Here is a 15,756-nt window from a genome sequence, read left to right as displayed (position 1 = left end):
CGGCGTTCATGGGAAGAATGGAGTTGGCCTGTTGTATGAATGCACTCCATTTGGATTTATAAAATTGACAAGTGACATGTGGAAGGGACAAAATCTCACAAAAACACAATCCTATGAAAAATAAATTTCAATAATTAAGGATGTGTACATCTTTCTCGGTGTCATACGTGGGGTTAGTCGATGGACGTTGATCGGATTATCTTAAATTAACAAATTCGAGGCCACCTAATCACTTGTCACTAATCGTTTTCTTATTGGCCTGTAAAAGTATATGTCATGTTTGATGGTTCAACATTCCTTCTATATTATGCTCTTGGGAATGTGGTCCTATTTTCTGAAAACAAATCCGTAAAATGGACAGGGGAATTAAGTAACGACATTGTATTGAATTATTACGTAAGATGATCCGTAAGTGTTTTGTTTTATTTCCTATTAGTATATTTGGTCCTAATCAAAAGCATCTTACCGTTTCTCGTAACACCGTGTTGAACAAGTGGCTATGCTCATTTGGACTGGTTGGGAATGTCTTTTTCCGAACTCTGGAACATGATTTTGTTATCGTAGTTCAATGGAAGTTAACTTATTAGTTATGAATGATGTAAAATGAATGTTAAATCATAGATCAATTGAAACCTATGTTCTTATACTAGCTTTAGTATTCTTGCCATAAGAAAGATAACAGTAAGCCTGTCATGTTAACTATACGCTGCAGTTGGCGATGGCGTGTGGTGGCTCAGCCTGAGAGGAGGCCTTGTATGGCTGAAGTTGTCGGTTGTATGGCTGAAGTTGTCGGAATCGACATTTTATTATAAAAAAAAAAAAAAATCTACAAAATTACTTCTTTCTCCAACCAGGATTCAGTTGCTACACTATTTTCTTTCCGATTCTTCGAAAAAAATAAATAAACATCACTGTAAAAGTCAATGGCTCCATGTTCGACAAATTTAACCATCAAATCAATATTTATCCTAGTTCGATGGTCAACACACCATTGTTAATGTTTAATTCTTTGACAGTCTTTCGAGTACACAAACACCGTCATTTAAGGGTCTAAAACGATTTAAGACCAATCTTCTTGGTTAAATATATCTGTGGTTTTTATCAAGCCCGAACTTTTCTTCTTCTTTTTCTTTTTCCAGGGACGACATCTAATCATACATTTAACTTAAAAAACGAAAAAAGAAGAGCCCAATAAGCATGTATCTTAGAAAGCCACATCACCAGCATTAACTAATTGGACCTGTTTGATCAATGAGTAAACCAACCCTTTCTCCACACAGTGCCCTCGATATATTTCCAGGCTCGTGAATATTGAAAACGCCAACTGCACCAAACATGCATACTTATTTTCAGACCAACCAAAACACATAAACCCATCCATCGACCAAACAAACACAACACATACAGTTAGGGGAAAAAAGAAAAAAAAACCTGGAATCCCGTTCTCCTCACAGACAGTCACAGCCATCATATCCATCGGAAACGCACCCCGATTAGCCAACTCTCTGAACGAAATATGCTCTGCTGCTAAGCTATCATTTCTAGAATCACAAACGTAGACACCATCTGCATTTGCACCTTTTAGGACAACATCGGCATGGACTGTCGCAAAAAAAAAAACACGACTTGTTTATACAATGTATATAAGAAACACATGTGATGTTGTAAAAAAAAAGGGAAGGTGATTCATTACTATCTGATGCTCTAAGAGCCGCAGCTGTATCAGTGGAGAAGAGGGGATTCCCTGTGCCAGCCCCAATACCGCCGAAAATCACAACCCTTCCCTTTTCGAGATGTCGAATGGCTCTTTGCCTACTGTACGGCTCTGAAATTTCCGGCATAGAAAATGCACTCTGCACTCGTGTATGCACCCCCAATTTCTCCAGCGAAGATTGAAGTAGAACGGAGTTCATCACAGTTGCCATCATTCTGTATACAGAGCATCAATCAATGATCAAACAACAACTACAAGCATGTGGGGAATTTTGTTTCATCACTCGTACTGGAAAGAAAAGGGAAAGAAGGATCATTAACTCAAAAAGGCCTACAAAAATGAAGATCTCACTCTGTAATGGCGAAAAAAGGTATGAATTCAGGGTGAATTATCCTCTACTGCTAGTTTCATCATTTCAAGTTCTTGAATGGAGAGGCTGATATATTCGAAAATTATTATGTAATTCAAAAAGGTGGCATAGACTAAGCCGCAAATATAAACTACGATAATATTAGACTGGGTGAATTTGTGGCAGGACATGCGTAGATTGACAGGCGAGTCCTATATAACTTTCGTTGCGTCCAAGATCAAAGTCTAACAAGTGAATGGAATACTGAATCAATAGATACAAAGAAAAAAAAATTGAAGCTCACAGTATTTAAAGAAGGGTAACTTCAAATTAATAAACTTACCCGATCTGATATGCCGTACACCTATCAAAACCAGTTGATGTAACCCATGTGTCTCCACAAAAGAAGTTGCGGCCGCCAACAACTATGGCCACCTAATAAGACAAAAAAATGAATGTATAAATGCACCAAGAAATTGAAGAAACATAAAAATAACTCTGAAGTTGCAAATGAGAAGCTTGTTAATTTATACCTCGACGCCAACATGGCATGCCATTGAAACTTCTCTTGCAATCATCATGGCCACCTATGTGATGTAAAAGAAAAATGAAACTCCATTTGATTAGACAATGAAAAGAAAATAGCTCGTCTTTTGAGCCTGCCGATATAAATATGATGCCGATTCTCCTACAAAGTTGCTGCTTAAATTAATTATGTTGATAATGGTTTTCAATTGAAACTACTAATTACGTTCAAATTCTTGGAAAAATCAGAATCCAGAACTCTAAAAGTTTTTGCTGAAGTTCTGTTTATGATCAATGGAGTCGGTGCATAACATCTGCCAATCAACCTTAACAATCAATTTCCCAAAAGAAAAAATGATCCAATAATTAAATTGGCTACCAAGTCTACCCATTTGACGATAATTGAATATAACATGTTCGCATCTTTGTCAAGCCCAATTAGGAGACGAGGTTTAAGTTTTAACACAGGATTCATGACAAAAAGGAAAATGGTTGACTCATCAAGTGACAGATTAAATAAACAATGTAAAAATGGAAAATTGAAAAGAGAATCAGAGATATAAATAAATAAACCTTTGGATCAATATTAGTTGGAGGACTTCCAGCTAGAGCAGATCCACTAATTCTGAACACAACTCTTCGCCACCTCAGAGTATTCGTCGGTTTCAGCTTCATGCTGCTAATCTGACCAACGGGACTACTGGTTACTGCTCCTAATCTGCCGGGAAAAAGAAATCAATTTTATAAATGACGTCATATTTAAGCAAAAAAATGTCTTCTTTTTTGTACCTCTTGGGCTGCTTAGCTGGGTAAGACGGTGCGCCACCACCGGAGGACTTCTCCTCCTCTGCCGCAGCTTTCGCAGCAAGGGAACTACCAACGATCTGCTCCATCTGCTTGTACCAGGGCCAGTGGCTAGCAGATACGCCGCCGTTGCTCAGCCGATGCCTCTCCAACTTGTACCTCTTTTTTAAGTTGTCCACCTTGTTCTTACACTGCTCCACGCTCTTCATCTGATTCTCCGACCTCTCGCTCACCGTCGCCGCCACCTCCTCCCAATCCCTGCCCCTCAAATTACCCCTATTCAGCTGAACAAACTTCTCACTGTACGCCTCCAGCAAACACGCGATCGCTGTGTCGCTCCACTCCTCCCTGTCCTTCCTGTAATCTCCGCTTCCGCCGGAGGAGGGCAGTCTCGTCCTTTTCGATGTGCCGCTGTGTATGTCATCTCGATCTAGGAGGCGCTTACCGGAAATTGAATGCGGATCGGGTTCGGAATCAAATGGATCGGAGTCCTGGTCGTAGTGGTTGATTTGATACGGAGGGGTGTGGGTGGCCGTGGCGGTGGAGGGTTGGGCGGAATTAGGGTTTTGGTGGTCGTCGATGAGGGAAAAATCGTCGTCACAAGAGGCCATGGACGGCGTCAAGTTGACGGAAACGGAGGGGATTAGACGGACGTGAAAAGAAGGCGTTTAGGGATCGCGCCGTTAGGGATATTGAAATTCGTGATATTTTGCAGGAGCAAGGGTAAGAAGAGGGCCGAGGCGTTACATTCGTGACGAGTCCGTTAGGCAGGCACGTGGACGTGGTGAGGGGTCACGTTAGTGGGGACCATTTTACGTTACGAATTAAGGACCTAACCCAAAACGGATCATAAAGATACAATTTCAATTTGCCCCTTATAATATTTCCAATCACAAGAGAGCCCCTATATCTTTTATTTCTGCATTTTACACCTCACTCTTCAAAAAATCATTTTCACAAAAAAGGTAAATGCACATTATTCTTGTGCAAAAATGCATCATACACTTAATTGTTTCATAGATTGAATAATTTCAAAATAATATATGTTATACTTTGCTTTTAGTTACAAAGAAAGTGATAGTAAATTTATAAAAATTGAATGAGAACTTTCAAAAATTGTTTGTAGAGTTTAGGTTAAAATATGAGTATCTTAACAATCGTATAACTGAACTTTTAAAGATTGACTAACTTTTTTTTGAAATTAACTTATAATTATGGATAAATACTTGGGAAAGAGTACTTTTAAAGATTTACTAACTATTTTTTTCGAAATTAACTTATAAATATGGATAAATACTTGGGAAAGAGTGGTGTGTCACTACACACGAGCTTGAAACACAAATGAGCTAGTGATGCAGTGTAAGATTGTTTCTTTTCCTCAAACGCGGAAGTCATATATTATGTGTGATGGTAGCGAGAAAATTTAGTGGAGAATTCTTGATTTTTATGAATGGATTTGGGCTTATTAGACTAAGGTCTATTTAGCCACACCAACCAATATTATATTGAACTCCCAACACGAGTTACTAGAAGGTATAATTGTTTGTGCTTGGGAGACAAGTTTCATAGGCCCATAGAAATTCGATGCTCGACCCGGAGCGGAGAACACGTGCACTTTAATATATCTGATTATTATTCGCTTCAATTTCACGCGGCCTCATATATTTATATTTTTATTTCATAATTAGCAAAAATATTACTTATTTATTCAATAACCAATTATTAAATACATATAATGCTATGCCTAGGAAACTGCGTATAAAAAGTTTTATTTGTATGGGCCGGCAAGCCTCAATTTTGGAATATAAAAATATATCGGGTCTAACCCGACCCGGTCCATAAGAGAAGGAAAATAAGGTTTCTTTGGGAAAAAGAAAGAAATATAGGCCCCAAATAGCAAAATCGAGAAAATAAAGAGAACCACGTTTACTGCATATGTATTTAATTAGAGTTTTTTGTTCAGTTGTCTTCTCACTTTCCTCTGTTCAAAGGTGTGCCGAGAACCTAGAAAAATACCACAACTCTTCTTAATTTCGAGTGTTCTCACAGGAAAATTAAAGCGAAGAATTATGCATTCAAATCACTTGTTGCTGGAGGAGCCAATCCGCATGGCCACAATTCTGGAGCCATCGAAAGGGGTGAGTGAGGTTTTTCGTTTGTTTGTTTTTGAATTATACACGATCTGTATTCAGTTATTTGCATGAAGGATTTGGTATTTTTGCCGACTTGTGTTTTGGCGATTAATATGGTTCCGTGGTGGTACAGAGTTTCTTCCCTGCGATGACGAAGATCGTCGGAACACTCGGCCCACGCTCTCGATCCGTCGACGCTATTTCCGCTTGCCTTAAAGCTGGAATGTCCGGTACTGTAATCAAACTCTTAAAACCTTATTTTTCTATGATTTTTTTTTAGGTATTGATCTTCGTATAAGAGTCCTTATTATTTTTTGTTCACTTGAAAACGGTGCAGTTGCACGAATTGATTTTTCATGGGGTGATGGGGATTATCACCAGGAGACTGTGAATAATTTGAAGACTGCTATTAAGAGCAGCAGGAAACTCTGTTCTGTAAGTATATTTATTTTTTAGGTTTTGAAATTTATTTCCCAAATTCATGTTACTGCGAACAATTCTAGAGATAGATAGAGGCTGGCTGGTGTTCTGTATTCTAGAACTAGTTTGAAAGGGGAGAAATACGTAAAGTTTATGTGTCCTTTCGGGTATTTTGTTATTTTAATGATTGATCACTAATTTTTCAGGTTATGCTAGACACCGTGGGCGCTGAATTACAAGTTGTTAATAAAAGTGAGAAAGCTATAACCCTTAAGGAAGATGACAAGGTTATTCTAGTACCTGATCAAGGTCAAGAGGCATCATCTGATGTTTTACCGATCAACTTTGCTGGACTCGCTAAGGTTCGCTCTATAGTTGACCTATAGCTTTCATATCAATTGTCGAACAGAGGTTTCTTTTGCTATTCATTTTTTCCGATTTTTTTTGTTCTTACTCTACTGTCACTACTTAACTAGAAAATTGCATGATTAGTATTAGTTTCTATTTCTATCATTGTGTAGGCACTAGGCTGCATATGTATTTCCAAAACTCACTCAGTATTTCACTTTCCTTTCGGTGTATAACATGCGTCTTATGATAATGAAAAACGAGCTTCTGGGAAATGCCGACAACAGAGTATTTTAGTCACTTTTTCATAGAATGTAGATTATTCTATTTAAGACCAGTGCTTGATTTTTTCATTTAAGTGCTATTTATGTGAGGGTAGTTCCATTACATAAATACTTCTTATTCTATTGTTTAACCAGGTTTAATTTTTTGCAGGCTGTGAAGAAGGGAGATACCATTTTTCTTGGTCAATACCTATTTACTGGAAGTGAAACCACATCCGTTTGGCTAGAGGTATGGGGTGGAGTTTTGAATTCAATTTATTTATGCTTGTTGCGTTGTTTTAATCATTCTTTGGTTCTTTTTTAATTCCATATTAACCCGCTTGTTGATTCCTCTAAATATGTTAGTAATCCTTGTGAGTGTATTCTGATCATGCTATAGAAAATTCTGCTATTTTCCTTAGGCTGAACAAATCGTTAGCTAGTTGTTTGAGCTGTTCCATAACTTGAATCTGAAGATTTTCCTTTTGGCTGGCAGGTAGACGAAGTACAAGGTGATGGCGTGGTTTGCATAATCAAGAATTCTGCAACCTTGGCTGGAGCATTGTTTACCTTGCATGCTTCTCAAGTTCATATCGATCTGCCGACTCTATCTGACAAGGACAAGCAGGTGAGTGGTGCAATAAATGTGATATCTAATGTGTATTCTTTCATCAATAAATGCAATAAATGTAAATACATCAATTGTCCATCTGGTTGGGTAACTAAGTTTCGTGAAGTAAATGAACTTGTTGATGTACTGAAAAAATGAATGTAAGTATGGAACTGTATGTTAGTAGAAAATAAAGCGTTCTTTGCCTATATCCTTTGGTAATTGCAACTGTGCATTGTTAGACCCTATGAGTCTTGTGCCTACATTGACTTCCATTGACATCAAAGCTTAAACAACAATTGTGTTATGCAACTGTTTTTCTCTTCTTTCTTGCCTAACCTATTTGTTATATAAAGTTTGTAATTCATAAGATATATCACTTATGCTTCAGGTTATCAGCTCATGGGGGGTTCAGAATAAGATTGACTTCCTATCTTTGTCTTATACACGTCATGCTGAGGATGTTCGTGAGGTAAAACTGTAAAAGATACGACGGTCCTTTGATATTTTTATTTTCAAATTTGCAATGTTTTTTTTGTTTACTTTTTCTATAACCTGGAAACCTAAGCACTGCGGATTTTGGTGTCAATGCAGGCCCGTGAGTATCTATCCAAGCTCGGTGATCTAAGTCAGACTCAAATCTTTGCTAAAATCGAGAACGTAGAGGTGAATCTCTAAGACTACCGAAATCCTAATAGGGCGGATTTAAATTGTTTTTACAAGATATTGAATATTGTTAGATGATTGACTCTTCCAAATCCAACTCCTTACTTTGGCTTAACGGTATTTGTAGGGTTTGACCCATTTCGATGAGATCCTAGAGGAGGCAGATGGCATCATCCTCTCCCGTGGAAACCTTGGCATAGATCTCCCACCTGAGAAGGTTAGCAGTCCATTTTGTCTATGTAGTTCAAGAATCAAGGGTGATACAAAGTTGATTGATTGATTCTATTTGATATACTTGTAATTCTAATCTCACTATATGAAATAATTGTAGTCCTAAATGTCATGCTATATGTGTTTCCTGATTACTTTGCTCGTAACTCCTTAAAAAAATCTATTTTTGTAAAGGTTAATCTGTATCAATTATGCCTAAAACTATGGATTGTTGAACAGCTTTCCATTATTAGCGTGCAGTGGTGTTGTCTAATTTGCTCTAACTATAGCTCTTGTTATTCTTTCTTCTGTATATGCAGGTGTTCTTGTTTCAGAAGTCTGCTGTTTACAAATGTAATATGGCTGGAAAGCCAGCAGTTGTAACTCGTGTTGTTGATAGCATGACTGACAATCTCAGACCCACTCGTGCCGAGGCAACTGATATTGCTAATGCTGTTTTGGATGGTGAGTCATTGTCCTACGATTCCCGGTCTGAAAAAGAGTATTATGTAATGTGCCCATTTTCCACCATTTTGTAATGTTCAGCTTTTGTGAAGAACTCGGCATACTAGTATTTTCGTTATTGATTGTCATTTTAATGGTTTAGCTTTTAATTTGTGTACTATTTTATTAGCTCCTTATCATAAGAATTTATTAGAATGACACTCAACGTATATGTTTCAGGATGTGATGCAATTCTTCTTGGTGCTGAGACTTTACGTGGATTGTACCCTGTTGAAACTATTTCTACAGTCGGCAGAATTTGTTCCGAGGCAAGTCATCTTTGACATATATATCATGTAATTGATTTTTAAATTATTTTCTAGTTGTAATGGATCTTATTCGAGGAATGTACGAAGGTGGTATAGGTTTATCATATTATCAATGTATAATGATTTTTAAATATAATTTTGATTTTTTTTGCTATTATTAACAGGCAGAGAAGGTTTTCGATCAAGATCAATACTTTAAGAGGACTGTAAAATTTGTTGGCGAACCCATGACTCACTTGGAAGCTATTGCTTCTTCTGCGGTATGGGAAGAAAACAGCAAATAAAATTAACACCCATGCGAACTTTCTTTGTTTAAGAACCCTAGTATTTAAATACCTTCTTTCTTTTTTTGCATTTTATCTTTAGGTCCGTGCAGCCATTAAAGTGAAGGCATCCGTCATTATATGCTTTACATCATCTGGAAGAGCTGCAAGGTACTGTATAATCTTTTTTTTTTCAATTTATGTTGATTTTATTTATTTATTTTGGCATGAGTTAAAACATTGTTCTTTACAAATGCAGATTAATAGCAAAGTACAGACCAACAATGCCTGTTTTATCTGTTGTCATCCCTCGCCTGAAGACAAATCAGTTGAAGTGGAGCTTCAGTGGTGCTTTTGAGGTAGACCTTTGACCCCAATTCGGGATTTTGTTGTATAATATTTTTTTTTCTTTTGAGTTTATTTATTTTCCTCCAATGAGCTTAAGGTTCGTTCTTTTCCGCATAATGTTTAGGCAAGGCAATCACTTGTAGTACGTGGTCTTTTCCCCTTGCTCGCTGATCCCAGGCATCCAGTAAGTCCTTTGTACTTGTGATTATTATTATTAATTTTTTTTTATTAACAGATAATCCGTTTCATTGACGATAAACGTGGTCCTTGTATTACAGGCTGAGTCTACAAATGCAACTAATGAGTCAGTTCTGAAGGTTGCACTGGATCATGGAAAAGCTTCGGGAGTGATCAAATCTCATGATCGAGTAGTTGTCTGCCAGAAAGTTGGAGATGCATCTGTCGTGAAGATTATTGAACTCGAAGATTAAACAAATTCCGACACTAATATAGTTTCTTGTTTTTTTTTTTTTTTTTTTTTTGTTCTAGTGTGACTGGACACTGGTAATAGGCATTACCCTCAATTTTTGTCGCTGGTTTTAGATTTAGGTAAAATCTATATTTATTTTGGGTATAATCTGCAAGAACATTGCTATCTTTACAAATTTTGTTACCAACGGTGGATATTGCATAGATTTTTAAAGGTATTTAGAACCATTAAGTTACTGTGTTTGCTTTCTTTATAGCAAAAGGATTATATTTATCTTAATAACATTTCGTATATTTTTTTATTTTATTTTTCTGTACAAAAGTTATTTCCTATAAATAACAATGTTAATTATTAAATAAAAAACTGGGTCCAATAAAAAAATTGAAATATACGTTTTTCACAAGCGGGGTTTGATGCATGTTGACATGATGCCATTAACTATCACTGCATTCTTGGAAGATTGGGCAAAAAGAAATAAAATTTCTGTAGTGTAGTAGTTTCCAGGCATATACGTTGCACTGTAATCTAAAATTTCACAATTTTAACAATTTTAAGTATAAAAATAGTAGTATATATATGTAATTACCATAATAAACGAACAGAAAGCGCCCATGGCCTAATGGATAAGGCGTCTGACTTCTAATCAGGCGATTGTGGGTTCGAGTCCCACTGGGCGTGTACCAATTATTTTTCTATTTTTAAATATATAATTACCATTATTTGTAATTTTCCCTATTTAATTAATTGCCATATAACGTCACAGCAAAGGATAAAATTGTCCTAGCACAATAAATTTTTGTAATCTTTTTTTTGATCCAACAGCTAAAATTTTGGTTTGATTAGGTGATAAAAAAGTGCTGGTAGAATATTTGATTAGGTAAAACTTGATAGACGACGAAAAAGTGAAAGTAAAATATTTGGTTATAGCACGTGAAAAAAGTTTGTTTGACATAGTGTAGAATCAAACCGGGGGAGGTTAATTAAGCCATCTTAATTAATTAATTAATTATAGATATAAGATTTTTTTTGATCGAGGATATTCCATTTTGAGGGTACGAGCTTGATAACAACACTCATTTTTATATCTTAATTTTTTTATAATAGAAGTAGCGAAATTCGATTAGTCGAGGCCACATCTAATATAAAATATAATATTTGTGATTATCTTTTCTTGCATTTAAGATATTTCCCATAATTTAACAATCTCAACTTGACCAACAATATATAAAGCATGTAAGGTAAATACACATAAATTATTTTAATCAAAAGTCAAATGCTTAAGATTGTGATGAGAGTTGTAAAATCTTATAATAAATAAAAAAATCACTTTAAAATTTAATTTTTAAAATAAAACGTAAGAATTTATTAACTTTTAAACTAATTTATCAGATGTAAAAGCTTATAAACTATTTAAAATAACATTAGCTATTATTTGACTGCCACCAATTTTCTTTCACTAATTTGGACTATTTATTTCCTAAGAATCATTGTTGTTTGTTATAAACTAAGCAAGTCTTATCAAAATCATGTTGTCTTTCAATTTCTTGTTTGAGCTTCAAGACACCTCAAAATAAAATAGGTCCACCAAAATCAACCCCAATAGCACTTCCTTTCTATACTAATTTTTTTTTTTTTGCCGTTTCTCACTCTCATAAATCCAGTGGGCAAAATACCAACTATGCCCCTCTACCTTTTGAGGGTTTTTTTTTTCTATTGTATTTGGTTTTGAAAATAAGATTTGGAATCTATTATAATATTTCGTATTATAATAAACAAATTACATCTCTTATATTAAATAGAACTTGAATATTTACAAATTCATATTTAAATGCACGTGCAAACAAGTATAAATAAAATCGACCCTCGAATTAATTTAGTCAGACATAATTAATTACAAGTCATATTAAGGTGGTGTTTGTAAAAGTCTAATCTAATTATAATCTATTTTTACAAGTATATTTTTTAGTAAATAAATTATTTTAAGTTATAGTTAAAAAAATTGTATATACTACAAAAATGGATATTTTTGTCTTTATTCAATTCTACTAAATAAAATTAAAATATATTAGCAAACACTTCAACTTTGAATTTAAATGATTAAACTCAATTTATTTAAATGATTAAAAAGAATTAAATTAGAGAAAATATTGATTCAGTAGATGAGATAAGCATCGGTTGCCTTCTCAAAACTCAGAAACAACCTCGGATTATAACAAAAAGCGATTAAGCTAAGAAAAAAAGTGATTAAGAGATTAAGAAAGCCGCGTTTCTTAATAGTGTGTGTGTGTGTGTGTGTGTGTGTGTGTGTAATTAACAAGGAGGAAATGGCGGAGGGTTAAGTGCTGAGCTGTCAGAAGACAAAATTCTCTTTTCGCTCTCTCCTCGCACACACCACCACCCCCACGGCGTCGCTCCGCCACCTCCACCGCCGGAAGATTCTCTGGTAGAAAATTGAAACGCGATACGTGTCAATTGACGTGTGTATATGGGGGCATCATTGTCGAATTTGACCGAGAACGGGTCGGGCAGCGGCGGACCGGGTCTGGGAGACATACCGGAGAGCTGCGTGGCGTGCGTGTTTCTGTATCTATCTCCGCCGGAGATTTGTAACTTGGCTCGACTCAACCGCGCCTTCCGCGGCGCCGCCTCATCCGACGCCGTTTGGGAGACGAAGCTTCCGTCGAATTACCAGCTCCTCCTCCACCTCCTCTCGCATCCCGATGTATATCAAAACCTCCGTAAGAAAGACATCTTCTCTCTCCTCGCTCGCCCTCTCCCCTTTGACGACGGCAACAAGGCAACCACTTTTTTCCCTAATTTTTTTTTTATTAATATTGATTTATTCTGTTGCATTTGTTACTGCTACTCTGGAATTTCCTATTTGATTCAGTTAGTTGGTTAATTTATTAACTGGAATTGGATTACGATTTTCGTTATTTTCCATTAATTAGTTAATTTTCTCGACTGTGTCGAAATTGGGAATTTGGGGGAAGTTTCTTATATGGTTGATATTTTCCTTTTCTAAACTGAAATATGGTTGATTACCTATTACGGGCTCGATTATTGAATGCAACTCGATAAACTTGATAATGTACTAAACGAATCGAACTTTTGTTTATGATTTTGATATAGTGAACATTCTGTTCTGAATACCTTAAGTAGGTTATCATTTGAGCTAATCGAATGAAACGATACGGCTAAATCAATTTCTTTTTATCGTGTTGTGTGGCAAACTGGTAAATAAGTTTCAATCTATTTTATAATAATATAGTTTTCATCTCAAATGGGGCAATTGCAGGTGGTGTGGGTAGACAGATTTACGGGGAGAGTTTGCATGTCGATATCGGCCAAGGCGATGGCAATAACAGGCATCGAGGACCGAAGATACTGGAATTTTCTTCCCACCGATGAATCGAGGTCAGTATTCATCTGTACACGTCATTCAATCATGTCAAGAAATTTTGAACTTGTCTTAGATATAATTACGTTCCATGTAATCTTAGTTAAAAACATTTATCGCAAATGGAACACCGATTCGTGTATGTAGTTTCTCCGATTGTTGTTGGGCATGTTCTGTACAATAACGATGCTGTAATCGAACAAGAAATCGTAGTCCTTGATAAGGTTTACATCATTCCAGCATTATAAATTTCGTGGTAACTATTATAGTCAATTGGTACGAGGTTTATTTACGCCAAATATTAAGCTATGCGATTGCAGTTTCTTGAAAAGTTCATAAGAGTCTTTTGAAAAGAAAAAAAACGAAGATTTAATAGCTTAACAACTGCTTCGTTCTTGCAGATTTGATGTTGTAGCCTATCTGCAGCAAATATGGTGGTTCGAAGTGGACGGAACAGTAAAATTCCCTTTCCCGCCAGATATATACACACTCTCATTTAGGATTCACATCGGGAAATTTTCTAGAAGATTGGGTCGCCGTATTTCGAATTTCGAACATACTCATGGATGGGATATCAAGCCTGTAAGATTTGAACTGTCCACGTCAGACGGGCAGCAAGCATCGAGCGAGTGCTTCTTAGATGAAACACACCAAGATGAAGGTAACGGAAGCTGCAAACGAGGTTGTTGGATAGAGTACAAGGTAGGTGAATTCATTGTCGGTGAATCTGATTCCGAGACTGAAGTGAGATTCTCGATGAAACAAATCGACTGCACACATTCGAAAGGTGGGCTTTGTGTTGATTCTGTGTCTATTATTCCCATTGAGTTGAAAGAACGTCGGAGAAGAGGGGCTTTGAAGTAACAGTGGCGTCTGTGTGTGTGTGTGTTTGTTTCTTGGTTTTAGTACGGGGTTTTTGTGGTAATAACTCTTTTAACTTCCGAAAATGCGTGTTCGTCTCGAATTGTTTTTGCTGTAGATATGTGTCCCCTGTTAATGTAATTCATTTTTTTTTTTGTTGTGGTTTTGTAATTGTTGCAGTTTTGTTTCATATTTGTTCTTTCTGCAGAAGGTTAATAAAATGTATTCTGTTCTAAGCAACTAACTTCATATTAAGTGATTTTTGGTAGAAATAAGAGATTGCAGAATGTTCTCGAACTGCATCGATAACATAAATTGTACCGTGACTGGGGGATCGATACTCATTTTTTTTCGTAGTAAATTTTTGGCCTTGAATTGAAACATTTTATAGGTAAGAATCTAGATGATTAAATTGGAACCCTTTGCAAATATATAATAAATTATGCCATTTTTTGTTGATAATTGGAACCCTTGACAAAATTAAATAAATAAATAAAATGAATTTGGTAAGTTTTATGAGGATTGAAGGGCTGCTGCAAGTGCAGGGACAAGATTAGTATGCCCTATGGTGGTTGAGAGTTTGTAGTATTTATGAAATGTCTGCGTTATTTATTAATTTGTTGGTAACAACTAGTATATCTGTATTTAATTAATTATTAATTATTAAATTAAAACACTGTATTTCAATTTTCAATCACAGCATTTTTTACTGCTTATTTATGTGTTGCCACCTTTCCACAGGGAAATGTTTGGACAAAGAGTTACTTTTTTTTTTTTTTTTAATTATTTATATTTATTAGTTTTTTTCTTTTTTAGAAGAAACGAAGGAGTCCGTTACCAATCATATAGATACATTATGTAAATCTACACTCTCGTATAATAGCTTGCAAACCATACGAGAGATGTAGATCACCATAGATGCACTGGATGAACCTACACTCTTGTATAATAACTATAACTTGCAAATCATACGAAAGATGTAAACCACCTTATAAACGCACTGAGTATGCCTACACTCTCGTATAACATATAGTAAAATATTAATTTTCCACATTAAATATATTTTATATAGGTATAGCTCCAAATTACGAATTTTGAACCCGTTGAAATTTCAAATATTAAATACAATCATGAAATTAAAGTGGCAGTAAAATATATAACTCTCTCTTTAAATTATTGGGTGGTCTTGTTTATTGGTTTATCTATATTTGGTTCTTAAGGACTTTCCTTCGATTAATCAATCAATAGTGCCTTCCTTAATTTATTGTTCTTCAAGTTTACATTTATGACATATTAAATTCACTAATTATATAATTCCATTTTTACCCTTTAGTTCAACTATTGTTATACTAATAATTAATTTATTATTAAAAAAAAAAAACTTGTAAATATAATTGAATAATCAAATTATGTGGGTCCTAGAGAGGGAACATAGTCGGTCGTACGATGAGACGTCCCCTCCTCTATATGATGAACGCCTCCTCTATATTGGCCTTAATTATTATCTATTTTTTTCTCTTTTATTATTATTATTATTATTATTATTATTATTATTATTATTATTATTACTTGAATTTTCTTGTCTGCCCCTTATTACACGTTTAATTACGTGGAATTTTCTATAGAGTTTGTCACTAGCC

At 35.4% G+C, this 15,756-nt stretch overlaps 3 protein-coding genes and 1 non-coding gene across 5 annotated transcripts; 3 read left to right on the top strand and 1 right to left on the bottom strand.

Annotated features, from left to right (window-relative positions):
• Positions 1-786: 786 nt before the first annotated feature.
• LOC105956737 (aspartate/glutamate/uridylate kinase family protein) lies at positions 787-4,844 on the bottom strand. The gene is made up of 7 exons (XM_012980628.2): positions 3,378-4,844; positions 3,162-3,306; positions 2,597-2,650; positions 2,407-2,498; positions 1,694-1,929; positions 1,432-1,602; positions 787-1,324 (listed from the first exon to the last, which is right to left on the bottom strand). Exons 1-7 carry the CDS (start codon positions 4,001-4,003, stop codon positions 1,227-1,229), a joined length of 1,422 nt encoding a protein of 473 aa, XP_012836082.2. The 5' UTR covers positions 4,004-4,844; the 3' UTR covers positions 787-1,226.
• Positions 4,845-5,001: 157 nt separating this feature from the next.
• Positions 5,002-10,086, top strand: LOC105956735 (pyruvate kinase 2, cytosolic). Of its 2 annotated transcripts, none has more exons than XM_012980626.2 (16): positions 5,002-5,530; positions 5,658-5,754; positions 5,862-5,959; positions 6,151-6,306; positions 6,728-6,805; positions 7,052-7,183; positions 7,557-7,637; positions 7,760-7,831; positions 7,959-8,048; positions 8,362-8,506; positions 8,726-8,814; positions 8,979-9,074; positions 9,181-9,248; positions 9,337-9,436; positions 9,550-9,609; positions 9,704-10,086. In XM_012980626.2, exons 1-16 carry the CDS (start codon positions 5,462-5,464, stop codon positions 9,854-9,856), a joined length of 1,584 nt encoding a protein of 527 aa, XP_012836080.2. In that variant the 5' UTR covers positions 5,002-5,461; the 3' UTR covers positions 9,857-10,086. The 2 variants fall into 2 exon arrangements, with proteins under 2 accessions (XP_012836080.2, XP_088682553.1); XM_088826427.1 differs by having other exon boundaries at positions 5,334-5,530; positions 8,726-8,818; positions 8,983-9,074.
• A 374-nt stretch (positions 10,087-10,460) lies between these two features.
• TRNAR-UCU (transfer RNA arginine (anticodon UCU)) lies at positions 10,461-10,533 on the top strand. Its single transcript has one exon. It is a non-coding gene; the product is annotated as a tRNA-Arg (tRNA).
• A 1,454-nt stretch (positions 10,534-11,987) lies between these two features.
• PP2-A15 (phloem protein 2-A15) lies at positions 11,988-14,356 on the top strand. Its single transcript, XM_012980625.2, has 3 exons — positions 11,988-12,652; positions 13,154-13,272; positions 13,657-14,356. The coding sequence occupies exons 1-3, from the start codon at positions 12,341-12,343 to the stop codon at positions 14,117-14,119; spliced, it is 894 nt and encodes a 297-aa protein (XP_012836079.1). The 5' UTR covers positions 11,988-12,340; the 3' UTR covers positions 14,120-14,356.
• The last annotated feature ends 1,400 nt before the right edge of the window (positions 14,357-15,756 follow it).

The sequence above is a fragment of the Erythranthe guttata genome, chromosome 12, assembly GCF_056151865.1.
Source record: "Erythranthe guttata isolate IM_541 chromosome 12, IM_541, whole genome shotgun sequence".
NCBI lineage: Eukaryota > Viridiplantae > Streptophyta > Magnoliopsida > Lamiales > Phrymaceae > Erythranthe > Erythranthe guttata.
Note: the sequence above shows the minus strand (reverse complement) of the source record. Positions and strands in the feature narration are given on the sequence as shown.

Excerpts from the sequence above, each read along its gene's own strand:
- LOC105956737 (XM_012980628.2), bottom strand. The coding sequence starts at position 4,003 with ATGGCCTCTTGTGACGACGATTTTTCCCTCATCGACGACCACCAAAAC. Across the intron at positions 2,651-3,161 it reads CAACTAATATTGATCCAAAG|GTGGCCATGATGATTGCAAG; the intron begins GTTTATTTATTT and ends TACATCACATAG. Across the intron at positions 2,499-2,596 it reads CATGCCATGTTGGCGTCGAG|GTGGCCATAGTTGTTGGCGG; the intron begins GTATAAATTAAC and ends TTGTCTTATTAG.
- PP2-A15 (XM_012980625.2), top strand. The coding sequence starts at position 12,341 with ATGGGGGCATCATTGTCGAATTTGACCGAGAACGGGTCGGGCAGCGGC. Across the intron at positions 12,653-13,153 it reads CCTTTGACGACGGCAACAAG|GTGGTGTGGGTAGACAGATT; the intron begins GCAACCACTTTT and ends GGGCAATTGCAG. Across the intron at positions 13,273-13,656 it reads CTTCCCACCGATGAATCGAG|ATTTGATGTTGTAGCCTATC; the intron begins GTCAGTATTCAT and ends TCGTTCTTGCAG.
- LOC105956735 (XM_012980626.2), top strand. The coding sequence starts at position 5,462 with ATGCATTCAAATCACTTGTTGCTGGAGGAGCCAATCCGCATGGCCACA. Across the intron at positions 5,755-5,861 it reads CCTTAAAGCTGGAATGTCCG|TTGCACGAATTGATTTTTCA; the intron begins GTACTGTAATCA and ends AAAACGGTGCAG. Across the intron at positions 9,437-9,549 it reads GCTTCAGTGGTGCTTTTGAG|GCAAGGCAATCACTTGTAGT; the intron begins GTAGACCTTTGA and ends CATAATGTTTAG.